Source organism: Centroberyx affinis, unplaced genomic scaffold (assembly GCF_046629955.1).
Source record: "Centroberyx affinis isolate AG114_WGS23_722 - 3 ecotype Tasmania unplaced genomic scaffold, CSIRO-AGI_Caff_v1 ptg000353l_1, whole genome shotgun sequence".
Lineage (NCBI taxonomy): Eukaryota > Metazoa > Chordata > Actinopteri > Beryciformes > Berycidae > Centroberyx > Centroberyx affinis.
Genome location: NW_027279024.1, coordinates 76,208 through 90,983, shown reverse-complemented (window position 1 = coordinate 90,983; position 14,776 = coordinate 76,208). Strand labels below are relative to the sequence as shown.

At 39.8% G+C, this 14,776-nt stretch overlaps 1 protein-coding gene and 1 long non-coding RNA gene across 2 annotated transcripts in view; both read right to left on the bottom strand.

Moving 5' to 3' along the window:
- Positions 1-61: 61 nt before the first annotated feature.
- LOC139641183 (uncharacterized) lies at positions 62-2,469 on the bottom strand. Its single transcript, XR_011694973.1, has 6 exons — positions 2,418-2,469; positions 2,234-2,302; positions 2,073-2,135; positions 1,211-1,276; positions 653-718; positions 62-440 (listed from the first exon to the last, which is right to left on the bottom strand). It is a non-coding gene; the product is annotated as an uncharacterized lncRNA (long non-coding RNA).
- A 301-nt stretch (positions 2,470-2,770) lies between these two features.
- The window catches only part of LOC139641182 (basement membrane-specific heparan sulfate proteoglycan core protein-like), a 28,583-nt gene continuing 16,577 nt past the window's right edge, over positions 2,771-14,776 (bottom strand). Inside the window, exons 18-30 of the mRNA XM_071515456.1 lie at positions 14,368-14,484; positions 14,079-14,114; positions 13,573-13,839; positions 12,561-12,842; positions 10,987-11,262; positions 10,610-10,885; positions 8,497-8,769; positions 8,077-8,361; positions 7,547-7,843; positions 6,510-6,776; positions 5,948-6,199; positions 5,304-5,420; positions 2,771-2,781 (exon numbers count right to left, since the gene is read on the bottom strand). Of these exons, the coding sequence (XP_071371557.1) occupies positions 2,771-2,781; positions 5,304-5,420; positions 5,948-6,199; positions 6,510-6,776; positions 7,547-7,843; positions 8,077-8,361; positions 8,497-8,769; positions 10,610-10,885; positions 10,987-11,262; positions 12,561-12,842; positions 13,573-13,839; positions 14,079-14,114; positions 14,368-14,484 (2,756 nt within the window). The remainder of the gene's footprint in view (positions 2,782-5,303; positions 5,421-5,947; positions 6,200-6,509; positions 6,777-7,546; positions 7,844-8,076; positions 8,362-8,496; positions 8,770-10,609; positions 10,886-10,986; positions 11,263-12,560; positions 12,843-13,572; positions 13,840-14,078; positions 14,115-14,367; positions 14,485-14,776) is intronic.

Genomic DNA, 14,776 nt, shown 5'->3' with positions numbered 1-14,776 from the left:
CCACCAAAATAATTGTACCCAAAATATATTGTAGATATGCATAAACTCTTAGAATGACAAATGTCTCAGTGGTCCTGCAGTTTGTGCTTGGAACAACAAACTTAATTCAACTCACCTGTCTGTATTAATGCAATGCTATCAAAATAATCTGTACAACATAGTGTGCATGTGTGATATTTGAATAGTAGAGATACGTACAATTATAACATGCCCCATACAGACTACAGAAGGGTGGAGTATAAACTTGTAGATGCTCAGAAAGGCGATTCAGTTTAAAAGGCATGTGCTTGAATTTGCATGTGTGAATTTGCAGTTACATCTGTGTGGCTGTATAAATGATAGTGTGTCAGGTAAGTAAGAATGTATTTTCCTTTTCATGTTTTCTTGTTGTCCATGTCTCTCTCTCTCTTTGGTTGCCTGACACACTTCTCTTTACGGATCTGCAACAAAAACACAGCAAACAACTTAAAAACTCAACCACAGAGATATAGCCTACTGTTATTGAAGATGTACGGGTGCTGTCTGACATTTTACATTCAGTTGTAACCCATTTAATTATCTGTAGAATGCAGCATAAAAAAACAAGACAAAATATGTATATGATATGGCAGCATTAGCTCTATAAGTATGATATAAAATAGCTTAATATTACCAAGTGTTGTTCCCGCTTTGACTTCAGAATAAACAGTATCTTGAATTTCCGCAGGAGTTGATAATTCTGTGGACCGCAAAACATTAATTCAATTTAAATTTTAAATGGATGTGCATAGAGCCACAGTATTTTGATTCTTGGTCTCCAAATACTCAGTTTCAATCTGTAGCTCAGTAAATTACAGTAGCTGGCAAAGGTTGCCAGTAGGCTCCACTTTTACAATGACAATGTACTGAACTGGTGAAAACACTATGATAATGCCCAAAGTACTCATACCTACAACAGTTACCAATGCATGTATACTGAATAGTTTTCTCCAAAGTAGTATATACACATAAAAATAAAACGCAGAAGACAACATGAATGATCACTAACTAGCTCCCTGGTTACCACAAGAGTTGGCATTGAAATTAATAAAACACAGCTACCATTTCACAAACATGGCAGGTTCATATGTGTGGAGGGAGGACAGACACAGAAATCACGTTAACCTGTGTCCAAGAGCAATATGTTGCACGCTAACACTACTGACTGCAGGTGGATATAGGCTTTACTTACCTTTGTTATCCTTGGCTTTACCTTTATTTTGGTGGTAAACCTGGGCATAGGTCACATTTGATTCTTCTAGAACAGAAGACAAATGTCAGGAATCATTTGTAAAGCAGACATGATAAACTACATTTGATTTTAACAGTTAAAACTGATGTTTTGCGTAATTGAATGATTGTCTGGTTTTAGGACTTAATGTGACCTTTTGGAAGCACAGCTGAAAACATGTTAACAAATGGATGGATGGATAGAGTAAATAAAGATATTTGCAATTTGGGATCACCTCCTTTTTACTCTGAGGTGATACAATAGCTTCTGACAATAAAATGCATTAAGGGAAAATTAAATGAAACACTGTTCAGTTTGTTGATCAAATAAACAATACATTAGAAAGAAAAACATCTCATGTGTGTGTTTTGCCATTTACACAGCGATTGTTGGCGATAGATTGCATTTTGAAACACAGCTATCACTAAGCTTGTTTGTGTAAGAAACTGAGAAAGTGAGGAGGGGTATGATCTACTACACAATATAGACTATAGACACAAGCTTGACTACAAGAAAAGCAACAAAAACCTGTGTTTTATTGCACGTCAGATGGCAGGGTATGGAAATACTGGATAAGGCACATGCCCCTCGATTTAAATGGACATGACAGTCATGGATATAATATGGATACAAACGTATATAAACAAACATTGACGACCCAAAGCAAACAGCCAAAGTGACTGAGGTGATTTGAACTGCATCCTGACCCAGGATTATATCTGGTATAATTAGTAATAATGCTGTAATACAGTATCAGTGAAAAGTTTGTGTAAATGAGCTTGCGGCTGAAAGGTTAGTGAGGATGATGAATAAATGATTTTACCTGTGGTTGATCCTATCTTCACATTAGAATAGACCGAGCTCTCCGCTGGATCAACATGCCTCCCTGTTGAGGATGATCAGATGAATGTATTTTTATACTTTTATATTTCGGCATTGCTGGCTATTCTGTATTCATTTCTTGTTTATAATTTGTGTACTCACCTTTCTTGTGAACGTTTTTGAGTTCAATTGAAGAATAGGTGCTTTCACTGGATTCACCTGCAGGTCCACCTGAAATGTAGATTTTTCTACTTACTGGAATTTCAGTCAATCAGTTACTCATGTTAATTTCAGTGATTCTAGCATTTCCAACTGATCCTTGCTAATCATAAAGTATATACTGTACCATTTTCAGTGTCTTCAGAGCCTTTGATAGATTCATAGACATAAGCATCACCTACAAGTCAGTAAAAATAAAGGTCAAATTCATCACTTGTTCAAATCTGTCTGTAGCACTGAGCAAGTTACTTTTAATATTCTGTTTCCAGTCAGTACAGCTCATCTCAAATTATATTTGAGTGGGGGATATTGTTTTAGAGATAGATGCAAAGCAAAGCTATACCATTTAGATTTGTTTTAGAGCCGTTAATTGTTTTGTAGATGTTAGTACCAAATGTTGGTCAGTCAGGACCTTTGAAAGTACATTTGAAAGTACTGGCTTGGTTTGGTTCAATAGTGTGAAACAGTGTTTGATTATGTTTAGGTACAATCTGCGAGGTACAATGTTGTGCCATAGAACAGATGGTTATATAAATAAATTCTCTGACCGTCAACCTACCTGGTTGACTGTTTGATTTAAAAATAGGTCAACAAAAAGTTCCAATCTTATGGGTTGTTCTTTGAAAAACCATCTCTCCATTGACTAGAAAGTGATTGTTAGAAATGTTAGTGTTAGGGTTTATGATTAGTCTTGAAGAGCAATCAGGATTGGTTTGAAGGCTGACCATGAAGAACAGTCCGTCTGTTCTCTTGATCTTCTCTCTGGTCTGTAGTGGAGCCCTGGTTGGTGCTCTGAGACTGGATTGGCCTAATAAATGTAGTAAATGTAGTAAATAACATGGAAGTTACCACTGTTATGGTTAAGATAAGAGAATTGGTGCTGCACTTACCTGCCACAACATGGATCTGTGAAAAACAAATTTTTTGTTATATAGTCTTGCTTCACAAATTGTCCCTCTGCTATTCAGTGTCATGACATAAGAGAGAATTGCTCAGTGATTTTGAATAATCAGAGTGTAATCCCTCTAATAAACATCGAACAAAAACTTCGGAAATTTGTGTTTGGTAGATTATTTCTCTGTTGTAACAATGCTTCTTGGCAATACATTTTATACCGTTGGAAAGCCTGTTTATTTCCCTTTTAAATGGTGCCCCATTTGTAAGGAACATGCATTTGTGGGATGAGCAGCACAGCTGAGTATGTGGGTTGCGCTCTTGAAAATTTGCCAAATCTCTGCCAATGCCAAACAGCTTATTCTGCAGTTGCTATTGACTCTTGTTTTGAGCTTCCGGTACCCCCAGGTGCTGACAATCAGGTACCTGATTGGCACCTGATTGGCAGCACCTGTGAGCATGGCCCTGCTACAGTGGTCAATTGGTGTCTGCTCCAAGAATCGGCATGCCACGTCTGTCTCGATAAGGCCTGTGCGATAGGGCAACTTCAAGCTGGTGTTCCACAAAAGCAAGTTGCGGCATTATTTGGAGTGAGCCATAGTACCATCTCCAAACTGAAGGCCAAGTTCCATGAAACGGGGGATGTCAGAGACAGACCGCGAAGTGGGTGTCCCAAGAAGACGACACCCCAAGAAGACCGGTTCCTCACCCTTTCAGCACTTAGGAACCGTAGGCTGTCTTCTACAGATTTGCAGTCAAGGTTTGCAGGACGATATGGCACACGGCTCTCGGCCCAGACAATCCGGAACAGACTGCACGCAGCCAATCTCCGGGCTCATGGGGCTGCCAGGAGGCCTGCCATGACTGCCCTTCACTGTCAGGCCCGTTTGCGCTGGTGTCGGCAACATCTGCACTGGAACCTGAACATGTGGAGGAACGTTATGTTCAGCGATGAGTCCAGATTCTGCCTACGGAAGTTGGATCGTAGGGTCAAAGTGTGGAGAAGACGGGGAGAACGCTATGCTGATTGCCGCACCGATAGAGTAACACCTTTTGGTGGAGGCAGTGTGATGGTGTGGGGCGGCATCTCCATCACTGGAAAAACAAGGCTTGTCATCATTGGAGGCAATCTCAATGCAGAGACATATCGAGATGAGATTCTGCAACCGGTGGCGATCCCATATCTCCACAGTCTGGGACCGAACTCCATCCTCCAAGATGAAAACGCTCGCCCCCACAGAGCGGGGTTTATCAGAGACTACCTCCAGAATTTGGGGGTAGAGAGAATGGAATGGCCTGCCAACAGTCCTGACCTCAACCCAATTGAACACTTATGGGATCAGCTTGGGCGTGCTGTTCGTGCTAGAGTGACCAACACAACCACATTGGCTGACTTGCGACAAATCCTGGTTGAGGAGTGGAATGCCATCCCACAGCAGTGTGTGACCAGGCTGGTGACCAGCATGAGGAGGAGGTGCCAGGCTGTTGTGGCTGTGTATGGTTCTTCCACACGCTACTGAGGCTCCTGACTGTTTGTTAAATGAATAAATTGTAAAATTGCCAATATGTCTTGTTTCTTCCTTGTTACTGATAGACTTCAATCATCCAATCCACCAAACAACACCAAACAAGAGTCAATAGCAACAGCAGAATAAGCTGTTTGGCATTGGCAGAGAAGATTTGGCAAATTTTACATGAGCGCAACCCACATACTCAGCTATGCTGCTCATCCCACAAATGCATGTTCCTTACAAATGGGGCACCATTTAAAAGGGAAATAAACAGGCTTTCCAACGGTATAAAATGTATTGCCAAGAAGCATTGTTTTTTTTTTTTTAAGATTTATTTTTGGCATTTTTATGCTTTATTTGAGAGATATAGTGAGAGAGAGACAGGAAGGTATGGGAGAGAGAGCGAGGAGAGAACATGCATCAAAGGACCACGGGTCGGATTCAAATCCGGGTCGCTGCGGGAAGGCCTGAGCCTTATGGTACGCACCCTACTTGGTGAGCCACCAGGGCGCCCCGCCAAGAAGCATTGTTACAACAGAAAAATAATCTACCAAACATAAATTTCCGAACTTTTTGTTCGATGTTTATATGCGAGAAACAAATCTCACCTCTGGACTTTCTGTAGCAACACAGCAGCAGCAGGAGTACGATCAGTAAAATGACAGTAACCAGTCCAATGATCAAACCCAAAAGAAATGAAGAGCTTGCAGGCCTGGACACTGCAACTAGAGAGGTATTATTAAAACAGTACACCTGTGATGTCACTAGTATATGAACACTGACTTATTTTATAATAACAAATCATGCAACAAAAATTGTTTTGATTAAACTCTAGGTATCAGCAAAGCCCTTTGTCACATCCACAACTGACTAATATCGAAAGCAGGAGTGGAAAGTGATTTCCAATACCAGTGATTAACTTCTCTCGCAATAATTTCTAAGAATTCACACCTATTTTAGTTCTATACATAGGAGTAATGATATAAGATCAGTCATTCACAGTAAAACAGTTATTCTGAATGTTATCTCCCATAATTGATGCATGTAAGAGTATTAACCTGTGTTCTTTTTTTTGTGAGATACATGTTTACTTAGATAATTTATAAGACAAGTTCTCTTACTCCAACCTAGGTAATTAGCTTGAACTAACAGTACTTCTACCTGAGTAAAAAACTTCACTACTCTTTCCATCTCCGATTGTAACAGTTGGTGAAAAAGAAAACTCAGTAGAAGCTGTTTTAATTCTACTCACATTTTACTGCCATCCAACTCTGTAGTGATTCTGTTCCAGGGTATTCAGAGTATTTACACTGGTAGAAGCCTTCGTCTGACTTAGACACAGCATGGATAGTCATCTCCCCTCTGGTTTCGTTTTGGATGAGTTTGTCATTTCGATAGAAATCCACATTAGAACGTAATGGTCCTGTTCTGGATTTGCAGCCAAGAGTCACAGAATCTCCCTCAGTCACAAGATGGACAGGACTCACCAGGATAAGACTTCCATCTATGAAACAGTAAAAAAAAAATATGAAGAGTTTCAATCCAAATCCAATCCACAGTTCAAGTTGGACACCTACTGTTACAAAAGATCACTGGCTAGAAAATAAAATTCAGTATGGAACATCATTTATAGTTAGTTAAGTTATAAGCTACCTTAAGACCCTTGCTGAAAGAGTGATAGATTTTTTAATGAATACACAGGCATGTAACACTTTGGAAACATGTCCACATGTTAGGAGTTTGCCAGGAAAATATAATGAAATGTTGAATGATTTAATTGAATGTAAAAAAAAAAATGTTTAATTGAAACGCACACTGTACAGTGATGTTGACTGCATTGCTGAACTCTCCTGATCCAGACTCACACCAGTACACTGCACTAGACCGTATGCTGTTGATGTTGCATTTGGATCCAGTCACTGACCCCCAGTTAGATGAACAGTGTGTCAGGTATCCTGCCTCAGTAAACCTCTTCACTCTCCACTCAGTAGAGTTTCCCTCACAGCTCAGTGAGACAGACTCAGAGGAGAAGTGCTGCGTTCTGTTGGGACTCACTGTGACAGAAGCTGATGAGCGACGATCTGAAAGACAACACACAATCAGAGGTCAAACTGAGAGCAGAGATATTATGAGATATTTAAAGCTAACAATATGCAACATTGAGGCAGTGGAGCGTACTATTAGTCCCGCCTACCTCCCCCTCAGTTGGTCAAGTGCACACTCTGACACTTGTCACTCATCTTGATAAACTGTCTACCTTGAAACGGCATCTAGCCTGTAGAGGCTGAAGTATTGGGGGTTACGCCAAAATTTGTTTCCTCTAAAAATGTGTTAACCCCGGTGGCGTGTCTTCGCCTTGATTTCACACCAGGAAAGAAAACAATTTAATCATTTCAATTTTGTGGATTGTTTTCCTATCGCTGGCTTTTCAAACAGTAAAGAAGTTTTTTTTTTTTTTTACATTTTATCGGATTACAAAGAATGAAAGTACCCTATCTAAAGTAACCTAACATAAGTATCCTGTGCATCATTTATATACACATTGCCCTGTAATTCAGTGTGACAAAATTTAAAATAAAATTCTGTAGGTTTGAACAAAGCTTATTCCCGCAACATGTATTTGTAATGACGGTCCCACCGGTGGGGCTGGTAGAGTTGAAGAGGTTTAACGATGCTTTTCTAATTCTGAAGTAAAGTAATATCATAAGAAAGAGAGAGATATTGAGAGAAAGAGGGAAATGATAAAGAATCTGTGAGTGAGTGAGTGGAGAAGGAGGCTAACTTGTAGGCTGGCTATATGGACAGATGGCTCGTCCATAAATGAATGAATGAATGAATGAAACACACTCACCTCCAGACCAGATAAACTTAGGTTCACTGTCATCAGTGTAAAACACTGGGTCTCCTCTCCCAGCTCTACACATATATCCTCCTGTGTGTGTCGGCCCATGAAGGATGTAGGAACCCTCTGCAGTCCCATCGTTGCTACCAGGCAGCAGCTCATAGGTGTAGGAGTTGTCTGATAGTTTGGGAACAGCCTTGTACCAGTAGAACCTCCATCCTGCAGATGAACCTTCAACCTCGCAGCTCAGAGTTACTGAGGCTCCAGGACTCAGCCATACAGGAGAGATGGTGAGGACAGACCTGGGTTTATCTGTTGGAAAGTATTTTTCTCAGAATTAAAACATGACATGATGTATAACTTGGCTAGTCTTGTCAGTGTATTACATGTAATGCTTGGACGCTGTCCCAACAACATATTTAGTACGTTTTTCTTTAAGTGCTGCCTCCAAATATACAGTATAATATAATATGAAGGTATATACTGTATATTAACCTTTTAATGAATCCTTGACATTTTCAGTATGAATGAAAGATGATCTGACTTACATGATACTGTCAATTTGAAGGCACTGCTCCACTCTGTTGAAGACTGCTGTCCACTTCTCTGTCTGCCCTTACACTCATAGTCTCCACTGTGGGTTGTATAAGCACTGCTAATCCTGTATTCATTTTGTTTTTGGGGTTTGTGTGAGCTGCTTGTTCTCCATTCATACTCCCACTCAGTGTCTCCTTGTCCCTCGATCTCACATTTGAGAGTGATGGTCTCTCCACTGTATATCTGAGGCCAGTTGGGTTGCAGGGTCACAACAGCCCTGTTTGCAACTGTTCATACCAAAAATCAGAAAAAACAGAATTAGGATATAGAAATGACTGTAAAATCAACATCAGACTTCTAAATATCCTAAATAATAATCATGAACACACAAATTTTTCATTCCAACACATTGCCAAACTCACCATTTTTACCAATGTGGATTGAGTCACTGTACTCTGTGTAGAAAACCGAGTCTCCTCTCACTCCTCTGCACCAGTAGAGTCCTTCCTGTGAGACACTGTTTTCATTTGAGTTGGGATCATCATCTTGTGTGGTCAGGGGTTCAGAGTCTTTCTCCTTTCTGTACCAGTAGTACTTCCAGCCAGAAGATTCCTGCACATAGCAGGTCAGTGTCACACTGCCCCCTACTGGTATGGCTGTTTTGTCAGCACTCAGTGTGGCCTTAGGTCTACCTGCTATTAGGATTAAAGCGAAAAAAGATTAAAATGATTGTCCCCCTCAATGAGTCGAATTGACAAAACTTGGGGTAATGATGAATCTCACCTCTGTTTTCTGATATTTTCAAGACTACACTAAATGGTTCAGGGGGGCGTTACAATTACATGACTAAATAAATAAATAAATAAATAAAATATAGCCGCAAGCGGCGATTGAGGGGTCCAAGCACAATTTGATAAGACAGACAGATAAAACATTACAGGTGGAAAGACACACAAAAAATAACGTTGTGAAGTTCGGACATGCAGCCTAACACCGGCTTTTGTGTTGGCCCGTGACTTCTGTCAAGTTCATCTTCTCATAAGGTCATTTGTCCAAAAATTTGAAACTTAAGACATTATGCTTAGTTATCACAAGCTTAGTGGTGTGAGGAGACAGAGTTACCCACAGGATTTGAACCCACAATCTTTTGCATGGTAGACCTATTCATTAACCATTAGGCTAATGAGTCCACTAGGAGGCAATGGAGGGAGCACAAAAAAATAGGGCCAAGTAATGAGACTGTCCAAGCTATAGGCTATTTAGAGCCTTAGAGTACTTTAACTATGGTCAACTATGGTTACAATACCACCAAATGTTGCATGCTACCTCAGAGTTGACCTGTGCACATATGTACCAAATTTGTTTAAGGTAGGCCAACAACTTCCTGACTTATGGCAATTTTTGTATATTAGGCCTTGCCTACAAATTTTGAAAGCCAGTTGTAGCAAAACGGTATGGACTATCAAAAAACTGCTCGATAACTTTTGTGCAGGACAGTCCAGACATGCTGTGAGCGAAAATTGGTGAAGATTGGACAAAATATGTAGGAGAAGAAGCAAAAAAACTGTTTTGGACAAAATTCAACATGGTGGAAAACCTTGTGGGCTGAAATGGGAGTGGCCTATATGGACAGATACAACTTGGTCCAAGGAATCCAGCAATCAAGGAATTTTGTTCCTATGATCTACAGTCACCGAGTTATGGCCTTTTAAAATTTGAAATGTTGCTATAGCGCCCCCTATAGGTGAAATGACACTAATTTTTTTTTATATTAGCTCAGACTACATACCTGCACACGTGTACCAAGTTTGGTTACCATGGGACAATGCATTCCTGAGTTATGGCAATTTTTGTGAAATAGGCCCCACCCACGACAGTTGACCAAACTTTGGAAGTCAATTATATGAAAACAGTGTGGAATATCAAAAAACTGCTCATTAACTTTTGTGTAGGACAGTCCAGACATGCTGTGTCGCAAATTTGGTGACGATTGGACAAAATTTGTAGGAGTAGCGAAAAAACAGTTTTGGACAAAATTCAAAATGGAATTTTGATTGTGGCCCATACGGTTCAGAAGTTATAGGCCAAAACGTAAAGTTGCTTGTTATAGCACCACCATGAGGCCAATTGACTTGGGTTTCGTTGCCTGAGTAGCGGCTGAGACTTTTGACGTATCTGACAAGTTTGGTTGCTGTAGCTCTTACGGTTTCTGAGATCCAGATACTTTTAGGGCAGAAGAAGAAGAAGCGGAATAATAATAATCCGAACAAAAACACTTTGTGCTGGGGACCCCTAATAAATGCATTTCAAAAGCTGAAGTCCACTGAATGACGGCTCCTCTTCAGTTATTTCTTTCCCACACAAGAAGAAAACACAAGGTGACATATGTGTTACTGATTGGCCCTGAGGGGACTGCATTATTTATGGGGGACGACATGTTTACTATTGCCTTGTTGGGATGTGTAGATAGATGAAAACATAAAAACATGTGACATAGGGACATTTTCACTATGAATGAAAGACGATTTGACTTACAGGATACTGTCAATGTGATGGCATAACTCCACTCTGTTGAAGAATATAGGTCACTTCTCTGTCTGCCCTGACATGAGTAGTCTCCACTGTCAGACAGAGAAGCTCTGACAATCCTATATGCAGCTTGTTTCAGAGGTTTGTTTGAGCTGCTTGTTCTCCATTCATACTCCCACTCAGGGTGTCCTCCTTCCTGGATCCCACATCTGAGAGTGATGATCTCTCCAATGTATATCTGAGGCCAGTTGGGTTGTAGGGTCACAACAGGCCTGTTGCCAACTGTTCACACCAAAAAATTAGTATACAAATAGAAATATAAAATCAACAGAACAAATTTGGTAATCATGAATGCATGTTGTTTTATTCCAAAACAAACTCACCAATTTTGTCTATGGTGATTGTATCACTGTACTGTGTGAAGAAAACCGGGTCTCCTCTCCCTCCTCTACACCTGTAGAGTCCTCCTTCTGAGACACTGATGACTTTGTTTAGGTTGGGTGCACCATCCTCCATGATCAGTGCTTCAGGGTCTGTGGTTTGTCTGTACCAGTAATATTTCCAGCCAGAAGAGCCCTCCACAGAGCAGGTCAGTGTCACTCTGCCTCCTACTGGTATGGCTGATGAGTCAGTCCTCAGTGTGGCCTTTGGTGTATTTGCTGTTTGGTTTAGAAGGAAAACATTTCAGAAGTAAAGTCACCATATGAAGACAAACACAGCTATACAGTATGCACATACAGTACAAGTTCAGTTCTGCCAACAGCTGCTCTGTGTCACCACACTTTGACTACACCAGGGATGGGAACTCAAGTTTTTGACTTGCACTCAAGTCGCACCTACAAACTGACTTCAGACTCGACTCAAAATCTTAAAATTTTAAAACTACACTGTCTGAATGAATAATTAATTGAATGAAGTTAGTTAATAAATATTTTCACAATTTGAACATTTTCAAAATCTATTTGTGTGACAAACATTTGGATGGGGAGGGGTGGTGGGCTGTGGCATTTTACAAAAATGAAATCTTTCATTCACATTGAATTAAGTACCTTATTGTGGGTATCAGTATCACTTTAAAGGTTCTGGTATTCATTCTGTATAGTAATTTTAAAACGATACCCAGGACTAATGGCATCAGCTGTAGTGCCATTGTCGACAGCATTTGGTTACAAAGACTATCAAGCTTTAAAAAGCTGACCTTGCATTGTGTTTTTCCTATCGCAGGGCAGTATGATGCGTTAACTGATCCTGTACTGTACACTTGTGGTTCCTATCAGTACCTTTGTTTGGGTTACAGTACATCATCATTCTATTTAACCATTGCCTCATATACACATAGCTAAATAAAACACGATGTAATCAGCTGGCTGTAAATTCTCTGCTCTTAGAAATAACCATGTTGTGGTTTAAGCAGACGACTGAGACTCATGACCAAAGACTTGAGCCTTGACTCAGACTTGTCCCTCAAACACTTGAGATTTGACTTGAACTTGCATTAATTGACATTCATTAACTGTGACCATATAGAAACATATAGGCTGGACCTCTAAATGGTATAAAAGAGACACTCTGGCTGAAGTCATTCTTATGAGTAAAGTAGAACATTTTGAAAAAGATTTAAACAGGAGAACAAGTGTCTCTGGAGAGACAGTGCCACCCAGATACTCTTTCTTGTGTCTTATTGTATGTTATCTACCAGAGAAGACAATCTGAGTCTTTCCTCTATATCACTTCTATTTAGACTTCATAGGTCAGAGTAGCTGTAGGCAGAGTCATGAACACAGAGATTTATTACATCATCCAGTTGACCTGATCTGACTCTCTGTTCAGATTAATATTGCATAATCAGCGAGGAAAGGTCCAGACCAATTCTTTTTAAGGAGTTTGAGTTCTTGATGTAATGTTGGCATGGCAAAAACATTTTCAGATTTCTCACCATAGTGTGACAGCATCTTACCTTCCACTCTCAGTTCCCTCTCTTTGGATTCTGCACCGTCCTGCTCACCAAATTTACACTTGTAGGATCCCTCATCTGTCTCTGATACTGGACTAATGGTCATTTCCTCTGTGGTTTCAGATATTTTGACTGAATGGTGGTTTGTGTCCATTTCAACTAGTGATCCATCTCTGTAGAAACTAGCTCTGTTCGCATTTCCCTGAATACGAAGCCTACAGCGCAGAGTCACTGACTCTCCCACAAACAAGGCAAAAGCAGGACTTTCCAGGATCACATCACCATCTATGCAGCAGAAGAGGAGCCTTGTTTCAGTAAGTCAGCTCAGTCACATGATCACATACTGCATATACTATATATGTTGGGTAAGTGTTGTGGCAGCATATCACATAATGCACTCAGGATCTATGAAAGTGTGCTATCAGAATTCTACATTGACATTCAGATGTATTTTCTAATTATAATTAATATACAGATTCACCCTCTTTAGAATTTCCATCAAATTAATGATAAGCCTACTTTAGAAATATGTAAGTTAATTTCTCCATACAGTTCACACAACAGAAGACTGCACCACATAGTTTGTTGTGCAAGTCCACCTATTAATATGTGAATCTCTTTATTGTGAGAAATTAACTCTGCCCTTCTTCTCTTTTTTGTTATCTTATCCCTAATGGTTATGTGTGTGATGGTTAATCCTTTACACCAAAGAATATTATGTTGGATTACACCATCTGCTTAGCTTTAGACCTACTAAACACACATTTTCAGGTGAAAAGTGGTATAAATAATACAGCTAGCAACTCTGGTCAGCATTTAAGGGGTCTGAATCTAAAAAATTCTTATACTGTAAAGATTAAAATCCTGATTACATTTAAACATCATACAAGCACAGTACCAAACAGGGTTATTATCATATATCTCCATGGGTTGAACAACATCCTTAATGACTCATAAATAAATGCTATAGGTGATGGTAAACAAGATGGTAGTGATAATAAGTTTGTTGACTTACCTGATACAGTCAGAGTGACTTTATTACTCTCTTTTTTATGGTATGTGTAACGGTTGTGCGTACCAATACACTGATATTCACCACTGTTGCCTGTTAGAGACTGAAATGTGTAGCGTTTAGACGGAGAGTAGCTGACAAATTCTTGACCATCCTTGTTGATTTTGTACCACCAGTCAGTGTCCTGTCCTTCCCTCATGTCACATATGAATGTAACAGACTCTCCAGTAAATACATGGGACCAGTTGGGTTCAAGGGTCAGCACAGCATCTGTTCTCCCAACACAAACACATACAGCACTACACAATTAGAAGAAAAAATAAATACTGGAAATAGCTTTGTTTTGAGCAATATATAATTTGATACAGTTATAAGTTGTGCAAATACATACAGTGAAATGATATGTATGGAAAAATGTAGAAATAGAAAGAGAAAGCGATGAGTGATAGGTGGAGATTCATCTTGAGTGAATGAATAGATAAAGAGAATAGAGAAAGTTCTGTCATCACCTTGAGCGTGTCCATGGTAGAGGAGTGTACTCAGCACTAAAATAAAGATTGATACCTCATCAGACACTATCAAACTGTCAAAATGACAATCAACAAAGACAAAACAGCTTGAGTTTCATCAACTGCTTGGATAGCACAGTTTCCATATTGATTACACCCACAAGACTCTGCTCTATTCAAACTCTCAGTGACAAAGAAATTAGACAAACCACTGATGCTCCGTTCTTTTCACCACAACATTTTCATTATTCTGCACCATTGGAACACAGAAAGTCACTGTTGTACTCACAGAATAACACAAGCACACAGAGCGAGGTGCGCCCCATCCTCACATCCAGCTCAGCCACTCTGTCGCTCTGCTTCTCACAAACTTTTCCACTTCCTATACAGAGTGAGCTTAAAACTTCTGTGCAGGAAGAGAGAGACAGCGAGCTGCAGTGAAAAAGAAATGACATTGCATGCCAGTATGAGTTTGTCCAACTTCTCCTTCTATGAGTTTAGACCATCGCTGCTTCCTTCCTCTTTATTGGACGAGCTCACAAAACAATGTTTAGTTTGACCTAGACAGATTTTTTATATGTATGATTGCAGGCACAGAAAATACATGTAATTATTGCAGATCCATAAGACATCGGATCCTTGCATCAGTGTTTCAAATAACGTGAATAATGAATCAGAGGCTGACATGGTGAGGATTG